The 27,287-nt window shown below is 32.2% G+C and overlaps 2 protein-coding genes across 2 annotated transcripts; both read right to left on the reverse strand.

Moving 5' to 3' along the window:
* Positions 1 to 3,469: 3,469 nt before the first annotated feature.
* LOC143201544 (SPRY domain-containing SOCS box protein 1) lies at positions 3,470 to 12,008 on the reverse strand. The gene is made up of 4 exons (XM_076412669.1): positions 11,727 to 12,008; positions 5,929 to 6,337; positions 3,636 to 3,757; positions 3,470 to 3,547 (listed from the first exon to the last, which is right to left on the reverse strand). The coding sequence occupies exons 1-4, from the start codon at positions 12,006 to 12,008 to the stop codon at positions 3,470 to 3,472; spliced, it is 891 nt and encodes a 296-aa protein (XP_076268784.1).
* A 3,001-nt stretch (positions 12,009 to 15,009) lies between these two features.
* On the reverse strand, positions 15,010 to 22,950 carry LOC143201545 (SPRY domain-containing SOCS box protein 1-like). Its single transcript, XM_076412670.1, has 4 exons — positions 22,684 to 22,950; positions 19,114 to 19,522; positions 15,162 to 15,172; positions 15,010 to 15,093 (listed from the first exon to the last, which is right to left on the reverse strand). The coding sequence occupies exons 1-4, from the start codon at positions 22,948 to 22,950 to the stop codon at positions 15,010 to 15,012; spliced, it is 771 nt and encodes a 256-aa protein (XP_076268785.1).
* Positions 22,951 to 27,287: the final 4,337 nt, after the last annotated feature.

Raw genomic sequence — 27,287 nt, forward strand, 5'->3', positions numbered from 1 at the left:
TAATTGGAACACAGGGTAACTTGTCTGGATTTATGGAATTAATATCGAATGGCGAACAAGGTTGCAATTTGGGTAGGTGCATTAACACTTTCGTCAAGACACATGGTTTAGGTTCTTCAAGTAATTCGGGCGTAGTAAAATCGTAAACAGACATTCTGTGTAAGTAATGTTGAACCGACGCAAAGAAGTTTCTACACTGATGCTTGGGGTGAAATCGGAGACCTTTATAGTACTCAGGTAGATACCCGTTTCCACGAAGAGAATTAAGTTCATTTTACATGGCTATATTTGATTTTAATTTGGGACCATATAAATCTATAGTCTATTATTTATATATCATCCATATTTATAAAAATCGTAAAAACGCACTGGAGGCTTAATCCACCTAGTTAACAATTATGTACCAAAATAATATATTTTACTTTCATTCAAGATTATATTTGCCATTTTACATTTAGTTCTTGTTTGCTTCAATGGTGTTCTACTTTGATCTAGTTCTACTACTACCTGTGTACGCCATTCTTGATAATACTAGTCACTGAATTCTGCCTATGACATTTACCTTAGTTACAAAATAATTAGTATTCATTCTCTTCTCATACATTCTAACATAATGCTCATGTTGAATTCTGAACAATTACAATCACACCATTGCACACAAATCTTTTACGCAACACAATGTCAATTTCTACAGTTATTTTCTATTAAATATATGCATACATTTAGTTGTTTCCACTCTCATCACTCTGTCTCATTAATTTCCAACATTGTACAGCATTATCACATATCCTGAAAGTTTCCTTTAGTCACTTTCAATTTTCGAGTCATTGCCAAAGTCAATTACTATATTGTTAATTTCCAATCTGTCTAAAACGTGTTCACGATTCACCATTTATCAATTACCTTCTCTGTATGTCTTATCTAGTTCATCGAAACCGAAGGTGTTATGGTCGACAATGCTTCCTTCCACATTTCCAAACAATTGTTATAACCAAACAGTGATAGGTAAGAAGTCATAATACTATATGACCATATAGTTCACTCATCTGATCTACTGTATATCTATTTCGGGCTTATTTCTAAAAAAGAAAATTGTAAAATAACGCAATGAAACAAAGCCATTCCTTCATTACAGCCTCTTTTGATGCTATTGTTCGGACTTTTTCCGTAATGTATCTATGCTATGGTATGGTGCATTGTCCTAAATAATAACTGATGGTTCCTCCAGGTTTTTAACAATTGATTTGAAACCATTACAAAAACATATCATGGTTCATTTCTCCATGGTAATCGCCCTTGGATTTGGAGGAAAGCACTAATTCCGCTTCAGGAATAAAACCATTCTTATTTCCTGCATGAGTAACAATATATCTGAGATTAATTATTAATAAATATTATGATCAACAAAACCTAATGAAATGCTATTGTAAATTTTAAGTTTTGTTGTTTTTACACATTTATGGTGTTGTCTTGCCAAGAGTGCCTCCCTGAACCATTTTGTAATATTCAAGTTTCATCAAGATACACATATTTTAATAGTTTATTTTATTTGGTCTTATTTTATGCCTTCAACAAATTAATTCTTTTAAGGCAATGTCTGGAAAGTCCATTAGACCTCTTCGAGGGTTATATATACAACATTTCCAATCCTATGCCCTGCAGGAGTGTATGGAATGTTTAAGGGATGTCTTAAATCCCTTAAAAATCTGCATGTCTAACCCTTCTATGTATACTTTCCAGAATAACAATTTTCTCTGAAATAATTTTATTAATTTATGTTTATATCGATAAAATAGTTTTGGCTTGCTTAGCATTGCTCTTATACATTTCGTATAGATCTCCAATAGAGTCAATATCAAGATGGCCAAGTTTTCTAGGTTGAATTTTGTAAGCGATGTTATTCACAGTACCTACACTAATATTCAGTCAATAACAGCAGCAACACGCTAAAAATATTTTCAATAAAATTGCAGCAACTTATAGCATTTAATACCATCAATATTTACCTCTCTAACGGAATTTACTGGCAAAAGGGGGCCTTCATTATCTCGTTCCTTTTCGAAATGACTTATTAAGGTCGCAATCAACTTGTGACCCTGAAAATTTATGGTCTTCGTCATTTTCAAACAAAGCGATGCGATATATTACGGAGCCATTATAACCTGTGGTAATTTTAACTAATATTTTGAATAATTTTGCGTACATCTGAAAACGGGCCGTCGTCCATTTGTCACAACATTAGAATTTTGTTGTATGTCAAGGCCAAACTGAACTAAAACTCGAAGATGATGCGGCAACATTGCGACTTTTTAATGTCATAAATTTAAATGACGTATGTAGAAAATAACTTTCAACACACTATATATTCTATTTTCGTGTAATATAGTTAGTGTTTCTAATATTAATGTATTTATATATTATTTTATATTATTATTGATTATATTTACTTTGTTTTATACTTTAGACATAACTGCATAAGAAATTTACATAAATGTACATCTCATATACGAAGTTTTAATAGGATATAAAGGATTTTAATTACAAAGAAAATTAAGGAAATTCATCTGAAATAAATCGTTATCAAAAGTTGCAATGTAAAATGCAAATATTATAAATAAAAATTCAGTTAACTTTTTTTTTTGGTATCTTTCATTATATCTTATCTCCTATCCGATTAACATACATATATATATATATATATATATATATATATATATATATATATATATATATATATATATTATATCCAATAATCCAATAAATTAATTTATAATTAAGATTGTACTAAGCGTATCTAATAAAGATGTTATAAGAAAATGTTTTGAAGGTTAGGGCTAACTAAAATATATATGCAATTAATTCTCATCTTCAATCTAAATCTATGTCTATGACTTTTCAATTGACCTGTTAATAGTTGTTTCTAGGTGACATCGTTTGACAAAATGTATATTGCATAAGACATTTTTCGATCATTATCAAGGTGTCACACAATATATGTTGTTTGATAACATTCAAATTTGTATATGAAATAAGTTAACAAGATCTTTGCAAAAACAAGCACATAAGATTTATCAGGTACTAGAAGTGCTGATATTGCTTTTAGATGGATATAATCTATTATAAGAAATTTATTTTTTGGTTAATCAGGCATTTCAAAAGTGAAGGGAAATTCATTCCAAGAACTACAAATACTCCTTCATCATAACGAGGATTTGGTGAAAGGTAGCATTAAAATGAATACTACCTGACAGCCATAATATTGTCACGACATGAGAAAATACCTGCCGGTGAACTCGCGCGGATCGACGACGTGACTATTGTTATTGTCGAAGAAAATTTGTAAAATACCTATAGTTGATACGAAGTTCAACGAGTTTATGAATTGTAATCAGGATTTTAAATAAACATTATATTTCTTTATGCGGTGAGATAATAAGACAAAATATTTACAAATATTTTTATTATAACATTATAATTGTTTATCAGTATTAGTGACTAGGTCGGATAGGTTATCTGTAGGTAACCGGGAACTATTAGAATATTTTTTCTAAAATAATAGAGTTGAATTAATTTTAACGATAATTGTTGTAATAATAATTTTAAAATTATTATGTAAATGATGCTGTGGTTCCAACGTAGTGCGCTAAAGGTCTGGGAATGTCCCAGCTGATTAAAATATCCGTGATGCCGATGCGGAATAGTCTCAGGCTTTTTCTGATTGCGATCCTACACATGGCTTTTAGTGAAGGTGGGCCAGCTGAAAATATAAAATATGCCATTGTAGTTGTCTCCTACATACATTTTTAAAAATTTAATTTTCGAAAAACTATATTTTACGTATAAAAACGTATAAACGTACGTATAGTACGTATTTAAACTAGAATTATGTATAAACAGAGGTTGTCCTATTTGAGCTATGAATATTCAACTCAAGCTGAAATACGATATTATTAGTATTCTTTTCTGCTGTTCAAATAAATAAGGTTGACGGTTTACAGTTTATTATATGACGGCATTCACAATGAAAAAAATCTTATTCCGGATAATAAATTTTGTTTCAGGAAAACAACTTTCCACGCTTGATCAGGTTCAGAGAATCACCAATGCCATAGAAAAATCACTAATAGAAAATAAAAAAACTTCAGTATTCAATATTTTTAGATGTTGCTCAAGCCTTCTAACAGGTTAATTGAAAAGTCCCCGTCCTGACATATAGATGGCGTTACTAGAATTAAATCCATATGTTTAGAAAAAATTTCTTAAAAAACAATAAGTCAAGAAGCTTATACACTACTGTATAAGGAGTTATTATCAAGGTAGTATTTTCCATAAAACTATCGATATGATTATTATCTTACGAATGAATTTTAGGTAGGGTACGATAAGTCAAGAAGGGTTTTTTGTTAAGAATGTTATAAGGCTCAATATTGAAGCAAATACAAGTAGCCAATATGAGTCCTAGAATTCGACAAATGAATTTTGACAAGGTAATAGGGGATTATATATTTAAGTAATTTCAATTAATCGTCCAGTTTACAGGCTTTGCAGAAGTGCAGGAAATTATTGTAACCATGAATCCTGAAAAGGTAGCTATTTAGAAAAGGATTGTACTTGCTACAGCTGTATGATTTGTTGATAAGGAAAAGTAATATGCCAAAATATCAAAGAAGAGAAAAGCAGATCTAAGCAGAAATAAAAGAAAATAGTTGAAAGGATATATATACTAAAATAAAACACAAAATATTAACATGATTGAGTTTTTAGGTACTTGAGTCCTTGATTTCATTAATTATGCTGGTGTTTTTTAGAAGCTAAGGTCTTTTCCCATGAAATATATTAACTTTGTCTTTACTTGGAAATGTTCTATTGCAACTTTTATTATATTGTAATTAATTAGTAATTATTGTGACAAGTATAAAGCATTGTGTCTACAAGAAAGTTGTTAATTTTATTTGTATATTATGAATTTTATTTATATATAATACATTTGTCGTATTGTATATAAATATGTGGTAATTTAGTAAATAGTTTATGACATTTAAGTCATTTTTACTATATATACATATGTATGGTATATACAGCTTAACATAAAACTCATTAACATTATTCTTTATTTTAATAACTAATACAGTGTATATTTTACGCCTCGAAGACTAACAATATACCGATATCAGAAGTTTGGTTATAAAAAAGACACAGCCCTACTCATGAGGTCCCAAGCAATACTGAGAATATTAAAAAAATTCTAACAATGGGGACGCGCGCGGCCGCGCAGTGGATCTACCGGACCACGATGATTTTTAATGTATCCTTGACAGTATTAGGGAACGAAAAGATATTTTAATGCATCTTATTTAAATTGATAGCAGTAAAGAAATATGAAAGAGGGAAAAATAATTATATACAATTTTGATTCTATTTGCCAGGAGATAATGTTGTTTTCAATTAGATTCCCCTTTTATATAGAAATTTAATTATTTTTTATTTATACACATTATATACTTATACTTTAGTTTTTTGTAATTTCATAATATTTGAATTTATACAGGATTCTATTTTAATAAATTCTTTTGAAAAATTATTCATTCATTCATTATTCATTTGGCTTTAATTTGAAATATAATTATGAATGTGACATCAGATGTTGGTTACGTGATGCGTGTGAAATCCTCAACCAATAAAATACTTTCTTAATAAAATATTTTCTTTACAGGTCGTTGTAATGGTAATTTAAACTAATCAGTGAGATGCAGCAAAATGATGTTCTCAGCACTTTCCTGCTGAGATCACGCAAAACAATTCTGAAATTATTTGTATTAAGATAACACTCTATATATCCTACCTACTACCCAATTTATTTATTTATATCTATACATTTATATATATCCGAAATAATTTGTCTAACATCTGTTAATAAAATGTACTTACGCTTGAGTTCTCCGGTATATCTTATCGATATGTCGTTAAATCCTGATACTGTATTGATGGCAGGATATAAAACTTTACCCTGTAGGCCGTGAAAGGCCACTCCGAGATCCTTCCCGTTAACGGCAAAGCTGAGTTGACCAGCGTCCATGTTCAGGATAACCGTGATGCTATTAGGAGCCACGTAGTCCTGTCCGCCACTCTTAAATTTCGGATAAGGTTGAGAAGGTATAACTCCAGAGTCGTGATAGAGTCGATTGGTGGTGAGGTTCCAAGCCCAGGAGTGCTTGTTGCCGCCGATCAGGGTTCGGAAGTCGCGACAATGTAGTGGAGCTTCAGCTGTGGCGACTCCTATCAGGGGGTGGCTGCCGCGTTGGTTGTCAGGCCAGTAAATTTCCCAACTATGTGTTCCCTAAATAAATTACTGTTACTGGACGTAAGCTGTATTATAATTTCTATTAGATAATGATAATAGAGTGTCCTTTTTAGAAACTAGGGCTTACCGGGATACATCACTTAACAAATATCTGCGGACATGGCGTATGCGCACTATCCTGCATAGAAAACAATAGAAAATAACAAACTATACTGTCTTCCTTTTATAATGGAGGTACATTCTTTTCGAGTCGATCCATACAGTCGGTTAAGTGAAAATAACAAAAAATTTAGAGAGCCGGCTTGGTGACGCAGTGGTAAAAGCGACAGGACGGTCCTCCTACTGTTGCGATAGCCGCGGGGCATGGTCTTAAATTTATGTTTGTGATTGTTTAAAATTTGTGAATGCTCTAGGCAAGAGTGTAAAATCCGACAAGGAAAATGATCCCAGTCACGCCAGTAACCAGGCTGGGTAAGACCGGATGTCTTCTGGGATGATTTCTAAAGTTGGTCACTCGCTAGTCAGTAGGCTTAATGCTGAGGACCGTGGTTCGGAGCCCACGTTAAACTTTAGGCCCAGTCCAGATAAACCCATAGTTGGTAAAAGAGACTTCAAAATATATTTTAAAAAATTAGAATATTTATATTTTTTGTTACATCAATAATTCTATAGGAATAGTGATAAATTGTTTTCTTATTCTGTATGGTTTATTATACATTGGGTTTACAATTTGGAAGAACAAGGATAAGTGCAGAATGTAAGGTTACATTTTTAGAAGTTGTAAAATCCAAACAACAGAGAAGAAAATTATTCTTGTTGTGTTGGAAGTAGTCAATTCATTAATGAGGTTTTGTCTATCAAGAATAGTAGCAAAAATTTTAGTAACCGGCAAAAATTAGACATTTATTTATAGCACAGTATTTTAGTAATAATTTAATTTTTGTTTGATAGGTGAGAAGTAACAGGTCAATTGAAAAGTCCCCGGCCTACCAGAGTAAGACACATTTTATTGGCAAAATTAGTTTTTTTATTCAACATAATTTCCTTCAAGGGTGATACAATGATTATAGCTACCCTCCAATTTTTCGATGCCGTTTTTGTAGTACGATTGGTCCTTTGCATCAAAATAGGCCTCCATTTCGGCAATCACCTCTTCGTTCGACAAAAACTTCTTTGTAGCGAGCATTCTTTTGAGATATGAGAACACGAAATTGTCTGGAGAATACGGTGGATGAGAAAACAACTTGAAGCCCAATTCATGGATTTTTGCCATCGTTTTCACTGATTTGTGACAAGGTGCATTGTCTTGGTGAAGCAGCATTTACTTTTTCTTCGAATGCGGCCGTTTTTCGGCGATTTCGTCCTTCAAACGGTCCAATAAGGCTATGTAATAGTCGCTGTTGATGGTCCTTCCTTTGTCAAGGTATTCAATGGAAATTATTCCATGTGCATCCCAAAATACAGACGCCATAACCTTGCCAGCCGACTGTTGCGTTTTCCCACGCTTTGTACAGTCCCCTCGGATGATTGTGGATTGGACTTCGGAGTGAAATGATGGAGCCATGTTTCATCCATTGTCACATATCGACGCAAAATCTCTGGTTTATTACGCCTGATCATCTTCAAACACTGCTCCGAATCATCAACAACAATCATCGTCATTGTTTTTGGTCAAAAGTGACCTCGCGCGGCACCCACTTTGCATAGAGCTTTCTCATACCGAAATATTCATGAATAATATGATGTATATGTTTAGTTGATATCTTTAGAGTGTCTGCTGTTTCGTTCAATTTCAATATACGGTCATTCAGAATGATTTTGTGGATTTTTTCAATGTTTTCTTCGGTAACAACCTCTTTTGGGCGTACGCTGCGTTCACCGTCTTCGGTGCTCATTTTACCACGTCTAAATTTAGCATGATGATGGTCGATTTTCCCGGGGCAGTTTATCAACACGCGAAATTCCTTTTTATCCATTTTTTTCACTATAAAAAAGTTGCTTCACTCAACATGCTATAATTCACAAATTAATGATCCGACACACATCTTTTAAGGGTTAGTGCTAACTAAAAAACATATGCATTTAATTATAGTGGCGCTATCTATGTGCCAAGCTGGGGACATATCAATTGACCTGTTAGCTAGATATTGTTGAGAGTGAAAGTCAAATGTGAAATTCAAGATTTGCTAATAAAAGTAAACCTGGATCAAGTAAACAAAATATAAAACTATCAATGACACCTTAATGGTCTAGTGACAAACAAGGAAAAGAGAATGCGTTCTTCTATAAAAGTTTATGTAAATAAATTATTATTTTGTAAAGATAATGGTGTATTGACTCGACTATCCGTTCGTTTTAGGCTAGTAAATGTACAATATGTTAATGGAAAGCTCGAGATAGTCAATTAATTAATGTGGTTAGTGAATCAAGAATAGTAGCAAAATTTGCAGTAAGATCATAGTTGGTTATATTTAGAGGTATTTAGGACGATTTATTTCACTGCTTTCATATATAGTGGTGGCTTTTTCGTTTTGTTTTAACTATATTGGGTGGATCTGATCTAAACGATTTTGGTCTTATTTATAGTAATAATTATGTTATGGCTTTTGGAATTCATGTTAATTGTTCAAACATGCAAGTTAATTTAAATATGGTGTTTTTTATAAAAATAGAAAAGTACATAATAATTATATATTTATTATTTCATTTCATTAAATATTTTTTTAAACAAAATGTGTTATTTTGAAAAGTTTTCAATGTTTATTTCTGTCATCAAATTTTGTGTTTATATATTTATAAAAAATAATTTATATATAAAAAAAGGAGTAACTAAATGAAGCGGCGTATATAGCATGCGCCAAACTGGAATTATTCTCTGTTTCAGAAATAAATGGAGCACAATAAGCGCATGCTCCAAATCCGGAGATATTTGTTAAGTAATGTATCCTTGGTTTACTTAGACTTAACATACTCCTTAAAGGGGATTTCGAACGACTGTTTTGTAAACTTCCTGGTACCATTCCAGAATACGTCCGACCTTACCCAGCTTCAATATTTTACGATCACCGGGATGGTTAGCTGAAGGATCCGACAAATGCTTACAGACAATAGAAAACAACGGAGAGTAAAAGTAATTAATCTCGAGAAGTACCGAAAATTAAATAGATATATTAAGCAAACATTAACGCTGTAAAATGAACCATACTGAAGTGGTGAGGCGATATCTATTGGTGATAATGTGAATTATCAATGTAAACAATCGTTAGACAACCTAGTCTAGTTACTAAGCTCTACGTTTCTGACATTTCTGCACATACAGTAACCGTGTTCCATTTTCCGTTTTCGAGTCTTTCTACTTTTGTCGTTTGAATTTGAATAAATCTGATGCCGAAGTCTACTAAACACTTCCAGAAAATTATGGTGATGCTACTATATCATATTCCAATTATCAGTTTATGATTTATTGGTTTAAACGTAGTTATTTTGATATCAATAACAAGGAACGCGCTGAAAGACAAACAAATTTAGCACACATAGCACAAATTATCAATGAACTTTCAAACAGTCTAGCAGCTGATGAATCCAGAAATTCGACACTATTACAGGCTATGTGAAAAATCCAAAATGAGAGAAAATACCACATTAACTGAACGAAAATTTCATTAGTTTAATTGCCAAGCAAACAGATAATTTTTTTTGGTATATTGTCTAAATTGATGAAGCCTATTTTCTTGCCAGTGGCCATGTCAATAAACATAACAGTCAGTTTTGGGAATCCTTAATTGATTCATGAAACATCATTGCTTTTACTAAAAATAACTGTATGGTGTGCTATTCATGCTGCAATCATCATCGGTCCCTATTTTTTTGAAAATGACCAAGGTGTTGCAGTTACTGTTACCGTTGAACGGTACCAAGACATGATTCGAAGTTTTCTTGTGCCTGAAATGGATGAGCAAGGACTAGAGGACATGCGATTCCAGCAAGATAGGACCAGAGCACATACAGCTCGTTCAACAATTCAATTATTGAATGACGTTTTTCCAAGAAGATTAATTTCCCAAGTTGGCGATTTACATGTCTAGCTATATCCCCTGATTTAACAGCGCCAGACTTTTTCTTATGGGTTTTTTTAAAATCAAAGGTTTATGTTAATAAGCCCCAAACGATTCAATAACTTAAGGATAACATTTGTTATAAAATTGAATAAATTAAACCTCAGATGTTGCAGAATGTCATGAAAAATGCCTTAAAAGAGTCGAAAGTTGCATAGTGAATCGCGGTCACCATTTTGCCGATATAATTTTTATATCATAACGAAAAAAAAATGTAAAGACCAAGTAAACATTCTATGAAAACCAAACTTATTTATCTTCTTTTTGAGCAAAGTAATAGGCAATCAAAATGACAGCGGGACTTTTGCCCTAGGATTTATATAGAAAGGTCAGAAAGGTGTATTGTGTACGAGCTGCTAAAACAGAATGAAAATGTTAGTGCAGATTTCTATAGTGGTCAGCTGAAGAAATTAAACGACGCATTGTTGCAAATAATAGCGAGAAAAATTGCGCAGAAATAGCGAGTAACAGACGCCATCACGTATAACAAAACGCTAACACATGTTGCGAGAGTTGTGAGGGATACTCTGTTGTAGCATTAATGGAAAGCACGACCGCTATCAGCGTACTCACCAAGTTTAGCGCCCTCCTATTTTTACTGTTTAGATCGATTCAGCACTGCTTGGCTAGCATATGCTTTCAAATGTTATGGAAGTGCGAAAATGGATCGATAACTGTTACCAGAAATATGGAAAATTATAGAATGTGACAGAATAATTGGGTTAATATGGTTTGTCAATAAATGCTTTTTAGATCAAAATTAATTACTGCAGGAGTAAGAACATATTGATGCATATCTTAGAACAGAATATGATTCCGTCAGCCTGTGTCCTATAGATGTATTTATGTGTAAAAAAATATATAGTCTATCGAACAAAAATGAAAATAAACGTCATCGAAATTTATGACGTCATAACGTCGCAATGTTACTTTTGGTTTTCAACTTTAGGTTTACCTAAAAACGGTTCGAAAGATTTTGGAGATATTTAACGTTATCATCGATCAGTCGATGATATATATCACACATATATATCATACACATACAAATTGAACCTAAAAGAGTTTCTTTTTAATTAATGTAAATGAGAAGGAAAAATTGGTCCCAAATATAAAATGAGTTTTACATTTTTACAAACTACAATTAACGGTATATTCGACGATCTATGACGGGTATTGACTGTTTTATAGTAAGGACTATATATACACACAATAATGACGACTGTTCGTAACGAAAATTTCTTTAGGATTAATATTTACTGGTTATTGAATACTATATTGAAAATTAATAATATATATTAAAAAAAACTCACCTTACTGTATCCTACACGACCTCGTACACAATCAGTAGTATGAGTTGGTCTCATTCTAAAACACCTGGTGGGATCATGCAAATCTACATGAATATTCGGCGATTTGTCAGTAAGACTCCAGCTGTGTTTTTCAATAACACTCCAAGATAATTGTGGCATGTCCAGCAGCATTTTCATACGAGAGCACGGTTTTGGTTTATCTTCCAGTTCTGGTACTTTATTGTCCGAGAAAAAGAGACGTAGCTTCTCATAGACATAGTAACGTATATGATCAGAATTCATGGTGAGGTTTATGTGTTTAGCACAAAATATTATTTTAAATGATAGCTAGAACGTATTTGGAGGGTATATATACGATATTTTTGCAGGTAAAAAATTCTCTTAAAAGATATTTATGACGGCTGTATAATAAATACCCAATCAGAGGCTGAGCTATGTTCGTAAAAAGTTCTGTCACAATACCATTTATTTTGTACTTTATTTTAGTTTAATTAAAACATTTAAAATTAATTATTACGTTGTTACTAGTGGGTCCTAATCTAGTCTCCAATATAATAAAATTTATATATTAACATAATTGTTTATTTTATTAAAATCACATTTCAATCACAATTCGCTTAAAGTGACAATGTTTCCTTGTGACTGTCTTGAGTTCCTGACTGACAGTCGGCATTTGAAAGTTTCGTAAGAAATTGGCCCTATAGTGCCTAAGGTAGTTATTACACTCTTAGGATTTTGTTCTGAAAAACTTGCACTCTATTTCAACACAATTCAACTTTCTAATTTGTAATTTGTAATTTTCTTCCAATAATTAATTGATTTGATTTCCTATGTTTGAACTCAAGGTCTTATCTTTTAATTTAAATATGTTTCTTGTAGTTTAACAAATGTAACCACTGAATTATTTTTTATTTATATCATACTAGCGACCCGCCCCGGCTTCGCACGGGTGCAATGCTGATACTAAATTAAATACACTACAGAAAAAATATGAACGTTGTATATAAAAACATAGCGGCCCGCTCCGACTTTGCACGGGCATAAAATATATATGCCTATGTCACTCAATGAAAACATGATTAAAATCGATCCAGTATTTTTGGTTCATTCATTACTGCCCTTGGCCTGCACGCATTAAATTTGGAGTAAAACAATTCCTCTTCCCCTATACTTACTATGAAGATTTCCTGCTATCTTTGGAATATCTAAATTCATACAATTTTTATTACATTACACATTTTTAAACGCAAATTTTAAATTTGTAATATCTCCGAAAATATTTGTTTAATTGACATGCTGTAAGGAACCATATTGATCTATATTAATTGCACACTGTATTTAAGGTACTTAATTCGATAAGGATTAATGCCGTATTGCTTAAAATAGCTTCGTAAATAAGCCATTTTCTCACGTAAAAAGTAAACAATAAAAATGGTTAATGTGGGTTATCCCTAAAAGATAAACATATACCATCCTGGACTTTTTTGTAGACCTTTTTATGGTGTACAATACTGTAGTACATTAATTCGATCTAACTCGTAGGGTTAGGCAGCGTTTTTGCTAATTGCTAAATAAGCCTAAAAAAAATAGGTTAATTTACGACATCACGTTAGGAACCTCTAAAATTAGCAATGTTGCCTTAGTATATTATGCATGTATTATACATATAAACCTTCCTCTTGAATCACTCTATCTATTGAAAAAAACCGCATCAAAATCCATTGCGTAGTTTTAAAGATTTAAGCGCACATAGGGATATAGGGACAGAAAAGGCGACTTTGTTTTATACTATGTAGTGATACGTAAGGAAGGTAAATAATTGGCCTCGATATTCTTCCATATACATGCTTTAGCTTCTTTTACTGTAGAGTAGGCTTACTCGTCGTTGACTTTAAACATTCTGGGTTTGATGTAAGATTTTAGTAGTTCTCTGTGTTGATTCGGTAATATTTTCTGTGACTTATGAACGAGGCCATCGTGACAAACCGTATCGAAAGCTTGTGCAACATCTAGGTATAAGGCAGAACATACTTTTTTATTGTCATAGGCATTTTCAATAACATCCGTTGCTCTATGAACCTGATCAATTGTTGAATGTTTGTTAATAACAGATTTGGTGGGTTGTTATTAGATTTTTCACTATAAAATCCGATTTATTCTTTTCAACAGTGATATTAGGTATAATCCCATTTAGTGATTTTCCAGCTTTTGGGATCCTAATAATTTTAGCTCTCTTCCAATCCTCTGGGAAACGTTTTTGTCAGTATTCTGAATATATCAAGTTGGCGAATTTCATTACTCTTTGTCCTAGTAGATTTTTTTTGCAATTATCCTGTTGTTAAATCATAGTATTATTATTTCTATCGACTGATATTGACTTTGGATAACTTTGGTGACTTCTTTTGGTGTGACTAATTCAATCGTCGAAAATTCATTGTCCACTTCCATTAAATTGTATTCAATTTAATCTTTTAGAACCTCAACAATCTTCCCGTAGGCAATAAGTATTATTATATGATTTCCGTTATATAATATAACTATACTGACATGTAGAAGTTCGCTTCAGTAAATTATCTGCTGTACTAACTTATAACCTAAATTTTATTCTAGATAGTGTCCTAACTTATTCTCAAAACTATTTCAAATTATTCTAGAGATAATTATACCTCGCTCTGTATGTATATTAATCAGTTCGTATGGTAGTCTGCGTTTGAGCCTACTCACTTCACTGTCAGTTTTCAACCTACAGTTTTTCAGAGTAATTCGCACTAACACTTCTATTCACATTCGTTATGGGGATATCACGCTGAATCAGTTTGTTGGAGACATAATATGGGGCATCGACGATAAGTTTCAACACTTTATTCTGGAAGCTCTGAAAGATAGCTATGTTGTATTTGCTAGTGGTGCTCAACAGTTCAATACTATAGGTTCAAATGAACTTAACTATTGACTTGTACAGCAAAATCTTATATAGTGATGTTATATATTTTCGTCAGTACATTTAGTTTAGTTTAAATCCAAGCTGTTTGCGTTTTGTTACTATATGTTTTTTACATGTCAAATCTCGATCAAAATGCATTCCCAGATACTTAATTGTTATCTACTTGCGGCAGTCTATAACGATTCATTTTTACTAAGGGACAGACAATCATTTTTACTAAGTTCTTCTACAGAGGATGAATGTCATATGGGTAAATATTTTCTCATTTGCTTTGATATGCCACGTTTTCAACTACGATTCTTTGTTAAGATGAAGTGTGGAGGTTTCTTGTGGTTAATATTAGATCTTCGTGTGATGACAAAACCGCTGTATCTTCTTCAGCATATATTTCAACAACAGCGTTTCCTGAGGACGGTAGGTCACCTGTATACAGTTACAGTTACAGAGAGCAAAATATTTTTCAATTTAACATACAATCCAGTGTGACACACCTTGTCGAAGGCTGAATATATAATGAGAAATGCAGCAGAACAATATTTTTTATAGTTTAAGTTTTTTGTTCATTTGGTTGACTAATCTATGTGTTTGTTCAGTTATTCCGTGTTTATTATGGAAGCCAAATTGATGGTCTGGAATAATATTTATCTCTTCCGTGATAATTATTGGTTCATTAATGTATAGTTTTTCAAAGAGTTTAGAGATCACGGGTGACAGGCTTATACGATGATAAGAGGAGACGTCTTCTGATTTTTTTCTTGGTTTAAGTATCATAATGATTTGAGGCACTTTCCAAGTTTTAGGAAAGTAATTAAGTCTTATCATTAAACATATAATTAAATGGGAACTTTATAAGATGCAATTTTCTGAGAGCTCTTTTAAGATTCTTCCAATAATTAAATCAAAACCAGGAGCTTTTTTAGAATTGATTTCTTTCAGTATTGTTTGTTTTAGTTATGTTATCTAATAAGTGGATTGTTCATTATAGGTTTTTGGTCGTTTCTCTGAACAAATGGCTTGTTTCTTAGGGACTTATTTATGGATTTACTTTTCATTTCTAGTATTTCGTTTTGATTTTTTTGGTTGCTTTTTGAAACGGGCAAATCTATGCTTTCAATTTAATGAGGATAAGAATTACAGTCTTATTACAGAGACTCTATTATTACAGTCTTACAGAGACAGTATTAAAATATAAAGACTAAGAACTAAATGTATTTGTTGTAATATTGTAAGGAAGTCATATTAATTATGTCATATTATCTAAATGTCATTTAACAGTATCTGGATCCAATTTTTATTCGTTTGTACGTAAAGATATATTTAGACATCTGTTGTCAAAAAAATGTTCTGAACCATATTTAACGAAAATCCTCATCGGCGGTGAATCTACCCGGGTTATGTTGTGCTAGTGAAAAAGTAAATTTTCCAAAATAGGCCCACCACCGGATCTATTATAGTCATTAGTTTCTAGGATGGAAAATTATTTTAAACACTTCTTGGTTAAAGTTCAAAAATATAATAGTTGTTTTCATATGACACCGTTTGACGAAATGTATATTGTAAAGGATAATTGTATTACCATTTCAAGGTTTCATACCATACAAGTGTTTTTATAAAATTCAACAAGCACAAAATTTATCACGTACTAGGAGTTCTGTTACTACTTTTAGAACTGGAACTATACCAAGAATTACAAATTATCCCTCATCAGAACGAGGATTTCGTCAAAGGTAAAATTGGGTTGAATGCTACCTGACAGCCGTAACATTCCCTCTGACCTGACAAAGTACCTGCCGGTGAACACGCGGGAAGTTTAACTTACGGACAATCGATGACGTGACTAATGTTATTGTCGAAGAAAATATGTAAAATAGCTGTAGTTGATGCGAAGTTCACTGAGTCATCTAGTTACCACATGGTTCAGTGAACGGACAATGAATACTGCAAAATACAACACAATTTATGAATTATAGGACTGATTTTTAAATTCTTAGATCAGAATATGCTGGTTATTAATACACATATTTATATGGAGTGAAATAATCAGTCAAGATAGTTAAAAATATTTTTATTACAATATTAAAACTTTTTAAAAATATTACTGACTAAGTCGGGGTAATTCATCTGGAGGTACCTAGCAACTATTTAAATATTTCTATACAAAATCATAAAGATCAATAAAACTATAATACATTTAACATTGAACGATAATTACAGTTATAATTATTATTAAATTATAACATAACTGATCCTGTAGTTCCAACATAGTACGCTAAATGTCTGGGAATGTTGAAGCTGATTAACATATCCGTGATGTCGATGCTGTATGGTCTTAGGCCCTCTCTAATGGCAATCCTACAAATTGCTTTTAATGAAGGTGGGCCAGCTAAAAATAGAAAATATATCATTATAGCTGTTTGCCAGAGAATCTTTTTAAAATTTAATTTTCAAAAAACTATATTATATGTATAGCATTATTAATTAGCATTATCGATAGACGTTGTCCTGTCTGAGCTATGAATATTCTATTCGAACCGTAACACAATAGTTTTAGTTTTGTTTTCTAGTGCACAAATTATTACATAAAACTGATGGTTTTCTATTTATTGAAAGACGACATTCGCAATGAATATCTTATTCTTATTATAGATAATTCCAATATCAGCCACAAGAAACCTCCAACTTCATCTTAACAATGTCGAATTGTGGTTGGAAACGTAGCGTATGAAAGCAAATGAGAAAAAATCTACCCATGTGGCATTCACACCTTGTAGCAAAACATGTCGGTCAGTAAAATTGAATAATCATGAATTTCCGCAAGCAGACAACGTTAAATATCTAGGAATGAATTTCTATCGACATTTGACATGGAAAAAACATACAGTGAGAAAACGAAAACACCTTGGGGTTAAACTATACCAAATGTACTGACTGATAGGGCGTAAATGTAAATTGTAATTAGATAACAAAGTATTGCTGTATAGGCCCATAGTTAGGCCCATTTGGACTTATGGCATTGAACTATGGGGTACTACTAGCAAATCTAACATAGTTATTCTCCAGAGATTCCAGAATAAAGTGTTGTGAGTCATCGTCGATTCCCCATATTACGTGTCCAACAAACTGATTTAGCGCGATATCCTCATAGAACCCATAACGAGTGTGATTTGGAGTGTTAGTGCTAAGTACTCTGAAAGACTATTAGTGCATTCCAGTGCACTCGCCAAACAGTTAAATATGCGCGATGACAGTGAAGTGCGTAAGCTCAAACGGAAATAGATAAATTAATAGACAAATTTAATAGACTTTAGAATCAGTTAGAATAGTTTTTATAAGTTGTATCAGTAGATCACTTACTGAAGTAATCTTCTACATGTCAGGATGATTGTATTATATAACGGAAATGATATATAATATTTACTACCCACGGACAGATTGTTGAAGTTCTAGGAGATTAATAAAAAAATTAGAGAATAAGTTTGGTTTTAGGAAACAAGATCACCAATGTTATAGAAATATCACTATAAGAAAATGAGCTTTGTTCCGCAATATTTTTAGATGTTACTCTAGTTTTCGATAAAGTTTGGCATGAGGATTCAATGCGTAAGATTAAAAAGCTTCTTCCTGAACAACATTTAATAATGTTATGGTCATATAACCGACACTTACGATTCAAGCAAGCGGATGCCTATTCCGACTTCAGGAAAATAAAAACAGATCTGCTATAGGGAAGTGTATTGGGATCAGTCTTTCATCTACTGTTTAGTTGGAACTTGCCTATATTCAATCAAAATGTGGCTGCTATATTTGCAGATGACACTGAAGAAAGTTGATATCTTTAGAGTGCCTGCTATTTCATTCAATTGCAATTCACGACCATTCAAAATCATTTTGAGGTTTTTTATGTGTTCGTCGGTAACAACCTCTTTTTTTCGTCTACTGCGTTCGCCGTCTTCCCTGCTCATTTCACCATGTCTAAACTTAGCATACCAATCCTTGATGGTTGATTTTCCTGGGGCAGTGTCCGGAAACTCGGCATCAAGCCAGATTTTTGCTTCAACTGTATTTTTTCCTTTCAAAAAGCAAAATTTGAAATGAATTTCACGTCTTGATCAAATTCAGTCCTATCAATTTTTCACAATAAAAAAAGTTGCTTTACTCAAAATGCTATAATTCACAAAGTAATAATCCGACAGCTGTCAAACTTATACATCCATCTTTTGAGGGCTAGGGCTAACTAAAAACGTATGGATTTAATTCTAGTGGTGCCATCTATGTGTCAGGCCGGGGACTTTTCAATTGAAATGTTATGTTAATTAATTAAATATGTAAATTAATTTAGATGTCGTGTTTTTATAAAAATAGGAAGGCTCAAAATATATTAAATGATGGATTTTCTCTCGGAAAGGACATATGATCTAAACATAAGTAAATGAAGCTACTTACGTTTGAGTGCTACGGTATATCTCATCGATATGTCGCAAAATTGTGATACTGTGTTGATGACGGGATATAAAACTTTACCCTGTAGGCCGCGAAACGCAACACCCAGATTCGTCCCGTTCACGGCGAAGCTGAGTTGACCAGCGTCCATGTTCAGGATAACTGTGATCTTATTGGCGGCCACGTATTCCCGTTCGCCGCCCTTAAATATCGGGTAGGGTTGAGAAGGTATAACGCCAAAATCGTGATAGAGGCGATTGTTGTTGAGATTCCAAGCCCAGGACTGCTTGTTGCCGCCGATCAGGGTTCGGAAGTCGCGACAATGTAGTGGAGCTTCAGCTGTGGCGACTCCTATCAGGGGATGGCTGCCTCGTTGGCTACGAGGCCAGTAAATTTCCCAACTATGTGTTCCCTAAATAAATTACTTTGTTATTGTACGTAAACAATTTTATAATTTCTTTTAGATAATATCTAACTGAACTACCTACTCCCTAACGGGGACTTCGAATTATTTAGTGGCATCATCCCAGAATACATCCGGTACTACTCGGCTTTAACACTGTAGTTACTGAGATGGTTAACTGAACTAATATATAATATAAGGCGGCAAGAAAATATCAAATATTTCATGCAACTGTAACGTCTGTTATTAATTGATGTTCACCAGATTAACATAAAATTGATCTTCTTTAATATTTCAGTAATGCTTACTACTAGTAGGAGATAGATTGGAAGCAAAAATAATAAATAAATAAATTCGATGATTTTTACATTTTTCCACAGGAAGTAACCGTTTTCCACTTAGTATTGTCTCGACACTCTTTACTTTTTCGAAGCCTATCAAATACATTTAAAAACTGGTGGTGGGCATAACATCATATTTAAAATGTTAGTTTATATTTCACTGATTTACATATAGTTGTTTTGATGTCAATAACAGAGAACACGCTGAATTACCAACAAGTCTAAGACATAAAAAATATTGGGCATTAAAACCAGCTCAAATTATCGATGAATTTTCAAACAATTTAGCAGTTGATGTATCCAGAAATTCTAGACCTTTACATGCTTTGGGGAAGACCCAAATTGAGGAAAAATGGCTACCACATGAATTGAATGAAGATTTCATCAGATTAATTTACTTGCCAAGAAGAAAAGGTAAGTTTCTTGTGGTATACTGTAATTGACAATTAAAAGTCGATCCAATACGACAATCTTAAATGTAAAAAGTCATCATCTAAGTGGAAACCGAAGCGTAATATTCATGATTATAAATTATACTAACATTAGAAGGATATAGTGTGTAGGAGCTAGAGATATAGTCTCTTGAAGAAATTGAACGAAGTATTGTTGCAGAAAATATTATAATTTGCGAGCAATAGACGTTAAACCACCATAATGCATAACAAAGTTGGACCACACGTCACGAGAGTTGTGAAGGATACACTATTGCAGCTTTATTGGAAATATCAGCCGTTATCAGTATATTCACCAGCTTTAGGGTCTTCTGATTTAGAGATCCTGGAACACGTTTTGAAAACACTGACGAAGTGTCAAAATCAATCGATGATTGTTAGCAGACAAATGGAGAAATGTGGAAAATGATGAAATATTTTGGTTGAAAAATTTGCCAATAAATACCTTTTTAAAGCTAAATTAAACCTAATAATATTGAGTTAATTATTGTAGTAGTAACAACACATATTAATGAGCAGCTTAGAACAGAGTTTGGTTCACTCAGTCTATATCTTAGATTGATTTAATAACAAACCAAAAAGATGAAAATATGGTATTACCGCAACTGTTTTAAAAGATCGTCCGTCAAAAATACCCATATATTATTTTTTACTGCTTGGAATGTGAATGAATAACACAATTATATGTATAATGCTTAAAACCGAAACTTCTTATTCTGCAACCCATTATTTCATTTTGATTGTAAAGATTTTTTAAAACGATTGTTTATATGACTTGTGATTAGATACTGTATTTTAAATATTTTCATCTAATTGGACTAACGTTTTCCAAATCTCATTAATAATTCTTTATTATTTGTCTCTAGTGTTTTCTATTAATTTTTCAATAACAGATACCTTTTTGTTCATAAGGATTAGTGCTAGAGTTAGTTAACTTAATTGATATATATTATATGGAGCCAAGAGAAAATCAAATGTTTGATAAAACTGTAAAGTTTGTCATTAAATGATCTTCACTAGATTAACACAAAATTGATCTTTTTCGATATTTCACTAATGCTTACATATAGTAGGAGATCGATGGGAAGTAAAAGTAATCAATCTCGAGAAGCACCGAAAATTAAAAAGATACATTAGACCAACATTAGAGCTATAAAGCTAATCCAACTGGTGAAATTTTACACTATCAACGTAAAGAATTGTTAAACAACCTAACATAATTATTAAACTAGATGATTTTTACATTTTTCCACGGGAAGTAACCATTTTCCACTTAGTATGGTCTCGACACTCTTTACTTTTGTCGTTTAATTTGAGTAGAGATCAGCTGTCAAAACCTATAAAATACATTTAAAAACTTATGGTCATGCTGCTCCATCATATTCAAATTGTTAGTTTAGATTTCACTGATTTACATGTAGATATTTTAGTGTCAATAACAAAGAACACCCTGAAGAACCAACAAGTCTAAGAGGCACAACATATTGGACGATAATGCAGCTCAAATTATTGTTACAGTTTCAAACAGTTGAGCAGTTGATGTATCTAGAAATTGCAGACGTTTACATGCTTTCAAAATATACAAAATGAGGAAAATTGGTTCCCACATGAATCAAATGAAGATTTTTTTTTGCATTCAAGATTTCATCTTAAATGCAAAAAGTCATCATCTACGTGGAAACCGAAGCGTAATATTCATGACTGTAAAATATAGTAACATCAGTAAAATATAGTGTGTAAGAGCTGTTAAAGTGAAACTGTTACTGAACGATGTGTCTTGCAAAACATATCAGAAATTGCGAGCAATAGACGTAAAACTACCATAATGTATAACAAGGTTCTACCACATGTTTTGAGAGTTGTGAAGGATAAATCGGTCTTACCGTTAGAGAGGAGTTCAGTTACACATACAGAGACAGAAATAATACGAGATAGTAAATATAATAAGTATAGTAAATATAGTAAAATGAGAATTAAAAATTTGTTCTGAGTTTAAAATGAATTTTACATTTTACAAACTACATTTAACAATGTATTCGATGATCTATGACGGGTAGTGGCTGTTTTATGGGAAGGACTATGTATAGTCTGTTCAAAGTTATTTTAGTAATATGTCATGGATATTTGTGACGTCGAAACATTGCAATGTTGCCGCAGCAACTCTGAGTTTTAGATCAGTTTGGCTTTGACATACGAGAATATTTTAATCTAAATAAATTAATTGAACAAAATGTTATTTGAAGTATATTGTAAACTTTGAATAGACTACATACATACAATAATGATGACTGTTGGTAAAGAAATGTTCTTTAGAATTACTATATACGTGTTATTGAATACTTTAGTAAATTAATAATATATATTAAAGAAAACTCACCTTACTGTATCCTACACGACCTCGTACACAATCAGTAGTACGAGTATGTTTTATTCTAAAACACTTGGTGGGATCATATAAATCGACGTGGATATTCGGCGATTTGTCACTATAACTCCAACTGTGCTTTTTAATATCACACCAAGCTAGTTGCGGCATGTCAAGCAGCATTTTCATACGTGGGCATGGTTTTGGTTCATCCTTCAGTTCTGGCACTTTATCATCCATGAGAAGCAAACGCAACTTTGCTAAACATTCACTGTACATGGTGGTGTTTTTGTGTTTAGCGTAAAATATTAATAAAAATGATCGTTCGAACGTATTTCGAGGGTACTTATACGATATTTCTTCAGGTAAAAAGTTCTTTGATATTTATGAGGGCTGTATAATAAATACCGACCGAAAAGCTGAGGTGTTTTCGTAAAAATACTGTGACAATACCATTTATTTTATACTTTATTGTAGTTTTATTAATATAAAAATTTATATATTATAAAAAGTTATGTATTAACACACTATCGGTTTTTCTATTAAATTCATTAAATTTAAAATAATCATCGTGTATCCTTGCGATTCTTTTGAGTTTCTGGCTGACAGTCGGTATCTGAAGGTCTCGTTGAAAGAAAACGGTCCTATAGTGTCTAGGGTATTTATTATGCTTTTAGAGTTTTTTTCCCATAAACTTGTAGTTTGTTTACATTTCTTTTCACAGAAAATATCCAATTGTACCAAAATATTGACAATTGTAATTTTCTTCTAGTTAACCAATTTAATTTCTATATTTGAACTCCGGCAATTTTTATTTTTAACGTGTCTCTCCCATTTTAACAAACATTTTAGCTAATATTCTTCCCTGTAGTAGAAATGTATTAGCTTCTTTTATTATAGAGTATATTTAATTCTGTTTGACTCTAAACATTTCGGCATGATAAGATTTTAATCAGATTCCATTGTCGGAAAATTGTGTTCGATGTAACTTTCATTCAGTTTGGATGTTTGAAGCTTTAAAATCGCTGTGCTACTTTTTCATTGAAGCCAAAATATAGCGGGCTTAAGACCATAGAAGTAGAATTCTGTTCATTGTCATTCATATTAATTATTATTGGCCAAAAGTGATTTGTTGTAGAAAAAATATTACAAATTTTAAAGAAAAATGATAATTTTGTAAAATGTATATTAATCAAAATATTTTTCATCGTCTTCTATAGTTTCTTCCTCTCTCTGGCCGCATGATGATACTGTTTTGAAGTAGTGTTAATGTTTGCTTGGTAGCAATGCACTCATCGATGCATTTTCGCACTTCATGCATAACGTTCAATAATATATAATAGTAGAAAGCATTATGTTTCGTGAGTATGCTGTGTGCGACCGAAGTTGACATCTCTTGCAATATGTGACGCAGCATTGCCATACAAGAAGATGAATTGGCATTTGTTGTCCGCTGTTGCTGTTTTTTTTCCTGCAATAATTTGGCATATTTAGTCGACTTCGGTAGATATCTACAGTAAACGTTTAATCAGTGCTACTGAAATACATCACATTTTTCTGAACCCGCCATATACATAGCAATGCTAATTTTTCTCTGTAACATGTAAACGAAAGACGCCCAAATCAAGCAACCAAGAAATAAAATTACAAATATTTTAGACTCTGACCGACGCATTGCCAGCAGCAGCTTTTGAACGGTGGATTAGTCGTCCTACTGTTGCGATAGTCGCGGGTTCGAATCCTACTGGGGCATGGTCATATATTTATGTTTATGATTGTTTAATACTTGTGATTGCCTTAGGCAAGAGTGTAAAATCCGACAAGAAAAATGATCCCAGTCACGCCAGTAACCAGGCCGGGTAAGACCGGATCTTTTCTGGGATGATTTCTAAAGTTAATTCCGAGAACCGTGATTCGGAATCCACGTGAAGCTGTAGGTCCAGCCACTGAAAAATCCAAGAAGTTGACGTAACTAAAGATAATATATCATTTAGAGATTTTATGTTATTTTCGGTTATTTCCATATTGTTGGTTATTAACTGTAACAGAGTTATCACTACCCTCTTTGGTTACGAGATATATCGAGTTTCCGAATCTGAAAACTTCTAGTGCGTAGATTACAGCTGAGAAAAATTGATTTCAAGATACACAGTATATCATTGCACTAGAAGTAATTCTAAAGGTTAATATTTTTTGCAAGTGTTAGTGGTATTAACTTTTATAAGATTTTCCTCATTTTTTGGTGAGTTGTTATTTATTACGTGAGATATAAGTCAAAGAAAAATAAAAAAAACCCATAGAAGGCAAATTAAATATAAGCTATCTGCAAGGGCGAGATTGAAGAGTTGAATAAATAAGCGAAGAACGAAGAAATAATTTTTTAAATCAGTTTGGTGCATTAATCGCTTCTGCAATATATATTTTAGGTGAGAAACATGGATCAGTGACAAAGATCATCTGAATACATAAATGAAGTAAAAAAAATATGCAGGAGTTGAAACGAAACTAATTACATAATTTGCATAGATGAAATACATATTACAAATAGATGTAATTATGATTTATTAATTGTAAATTCGTAAACATTTTAAAAAATTGACAAATATTAAATTATTTTAATTATTATACAAATTGTGAAAAATAAATTGCCTAATTATGTTCATTATTGTTTTAAAATACATACTAAAATCAAATATCAATTTCATCATTTATTATTCCATATTTATGTTTGTAACATAAAAGTAAAAAAAAATCATGTGTACTTTTATTTGACGCCCTGAAATTGTTACAGTTACGAAAATAGATTTACTTATCATAGTTATTTTTGTATAAAGTAATTTAAACTTATCAATATTGTATTGAATACTGAAATTGACTGGAAATTATATTTAATCAAATGCCATTTAAACATTTGTTATAAAGAGTATGTAGCATATCAGAGAAAAATAAAGAAACTTCACCCCAATAAAATTACGGCTGTAGAACGATTAGAACCACTCGACAAAGTTCAAAACTCTTCAAAGTCATCTGCCATTGAAAATAAAAAACTACTAGAAACATCAATTGCAAGGGCAAAACATATATGCTACAAAAAATCTAATGATAACCAAATTACTGTAAATAATCAGGAGACTTTAACCAACGAGCTAATCATCGTCGACATGATGAAATATCATAGTGAACATCAGACTGAAATATGGCACAAATTCAGTCAGTTAACAAACAGGGTAGAAAAATTAGAAAAATCCCAAAACATGTTAAAGATAAACAAAAATGAATTGAAAAATAAGATTCGTTCTTAAGAATTATGAGGTTGACATACAAGACATCCAACCAACTAGTAATCCAACGGATCCAAAACAAAGTTGTAAGATTAATTACCAATGTGTATAACTACGTAATCAACGAAGAGCTGCAGGATGACGTCGAAATCAAATGGTTTGTATCCAATTGATGTTTCTCTTAGTTATCTAAAGTTATCGAAGATTTCGCCCTAAAACATGAAATGAGATTGCTAAATCACAGCAACGTTGAAGCAGTACAGCTGCTGGACAACACGGAAGAAATCAGGAGATCGAAGAGAATCAAACCACATCAATTTGTTTAGTGTATAAGTGTATTTTTAACTTTAGCTTAAGTAGTTTTAGTAGTTTAGTTTTATTTTATTTTGGGAAATGCATACTGATATCCCGTATTAATCCCATAGTAGCCTTGGTTGTATATTTATGCAAGTACAACAGAACATCATTAATAAATTAATTGTAAATTAAGATTATACTAGGCATATCTAATGTAATTGAGTGTTAGTTCTTAAGATAGTTTGCATATATTTTAATATAATTTAATATACCGACATATATTACTTTAATTAATATTATACATCAAATATACGTGAAAAATTTTAGTAACATATTATTTTTAAATGGTTCCCTTTAGTCTATTTTGAAAGAAACATGATAAACTCAGCTGGCTTGGTGGCGCAGTGGTAAAGGCGAAGGACGGTTCTCCTATTCTTGTGATAGCTGCGGGTTCGAATCCTGCTGGGCCACGGTCGTAAATGTATGTTTGTGATTGTTTAAAATTTGTGATTGTTCTAGGCAAGAGTGTAAAATCCGACAAGGAAAATGGTCCCAGTCACGCCAGTAACCAGGCTGGGTAAGACCGGATGCCTTCTGACTGTGGTTCGGCGCCCACGTCAAACTGTAGGTTCAGTCCAGATAAACCCCTAATTGGTAAAAGGAGACTTTAAAATATACTTTAAAAAAATGATAAACTCAAAAAGTTGTGGTCGAACTACGAGGCAATCACCAGTAAGAAATAAAACGCTTACACAATTATTTAATGTACATTTATATTTCTTTAAATCTTTGACAAATATTCGGGAATATTAAACCAACAGTGATTTTTACATACATTACAAAAAAATATTCGGGCTTGTCTTAAACATTCTCATAGGGTCATATATACAAGGCAAAAATCGTTTCAATTGTTACTTTTTTTTTCATTAAATATACAAATTATATACAAGGTTCGTATATGTACAGGTTAACGGTTGCACAGAATGAAATTGTGGCGAAGATACGTGAATTAAACGGTCTAGATGGAAGCAATAGGGA

Source organism: Rhynchophorus ferrugineus, unplaced genomic scaffold, assembly GCF_030347505.1.
Source record: "Rhynchophorus ferrugineus isolate W39M unplaced genomic scaffold, kcgeb_rfMv2 rfM8, whole genome shotgun sequence".
NCBI lineage: Eukaryota > Metazoa > Arthropoda > Insecta > Coleoptera > Curculionidae > Rhynchophorus > Rhynchophorus ferrugineus.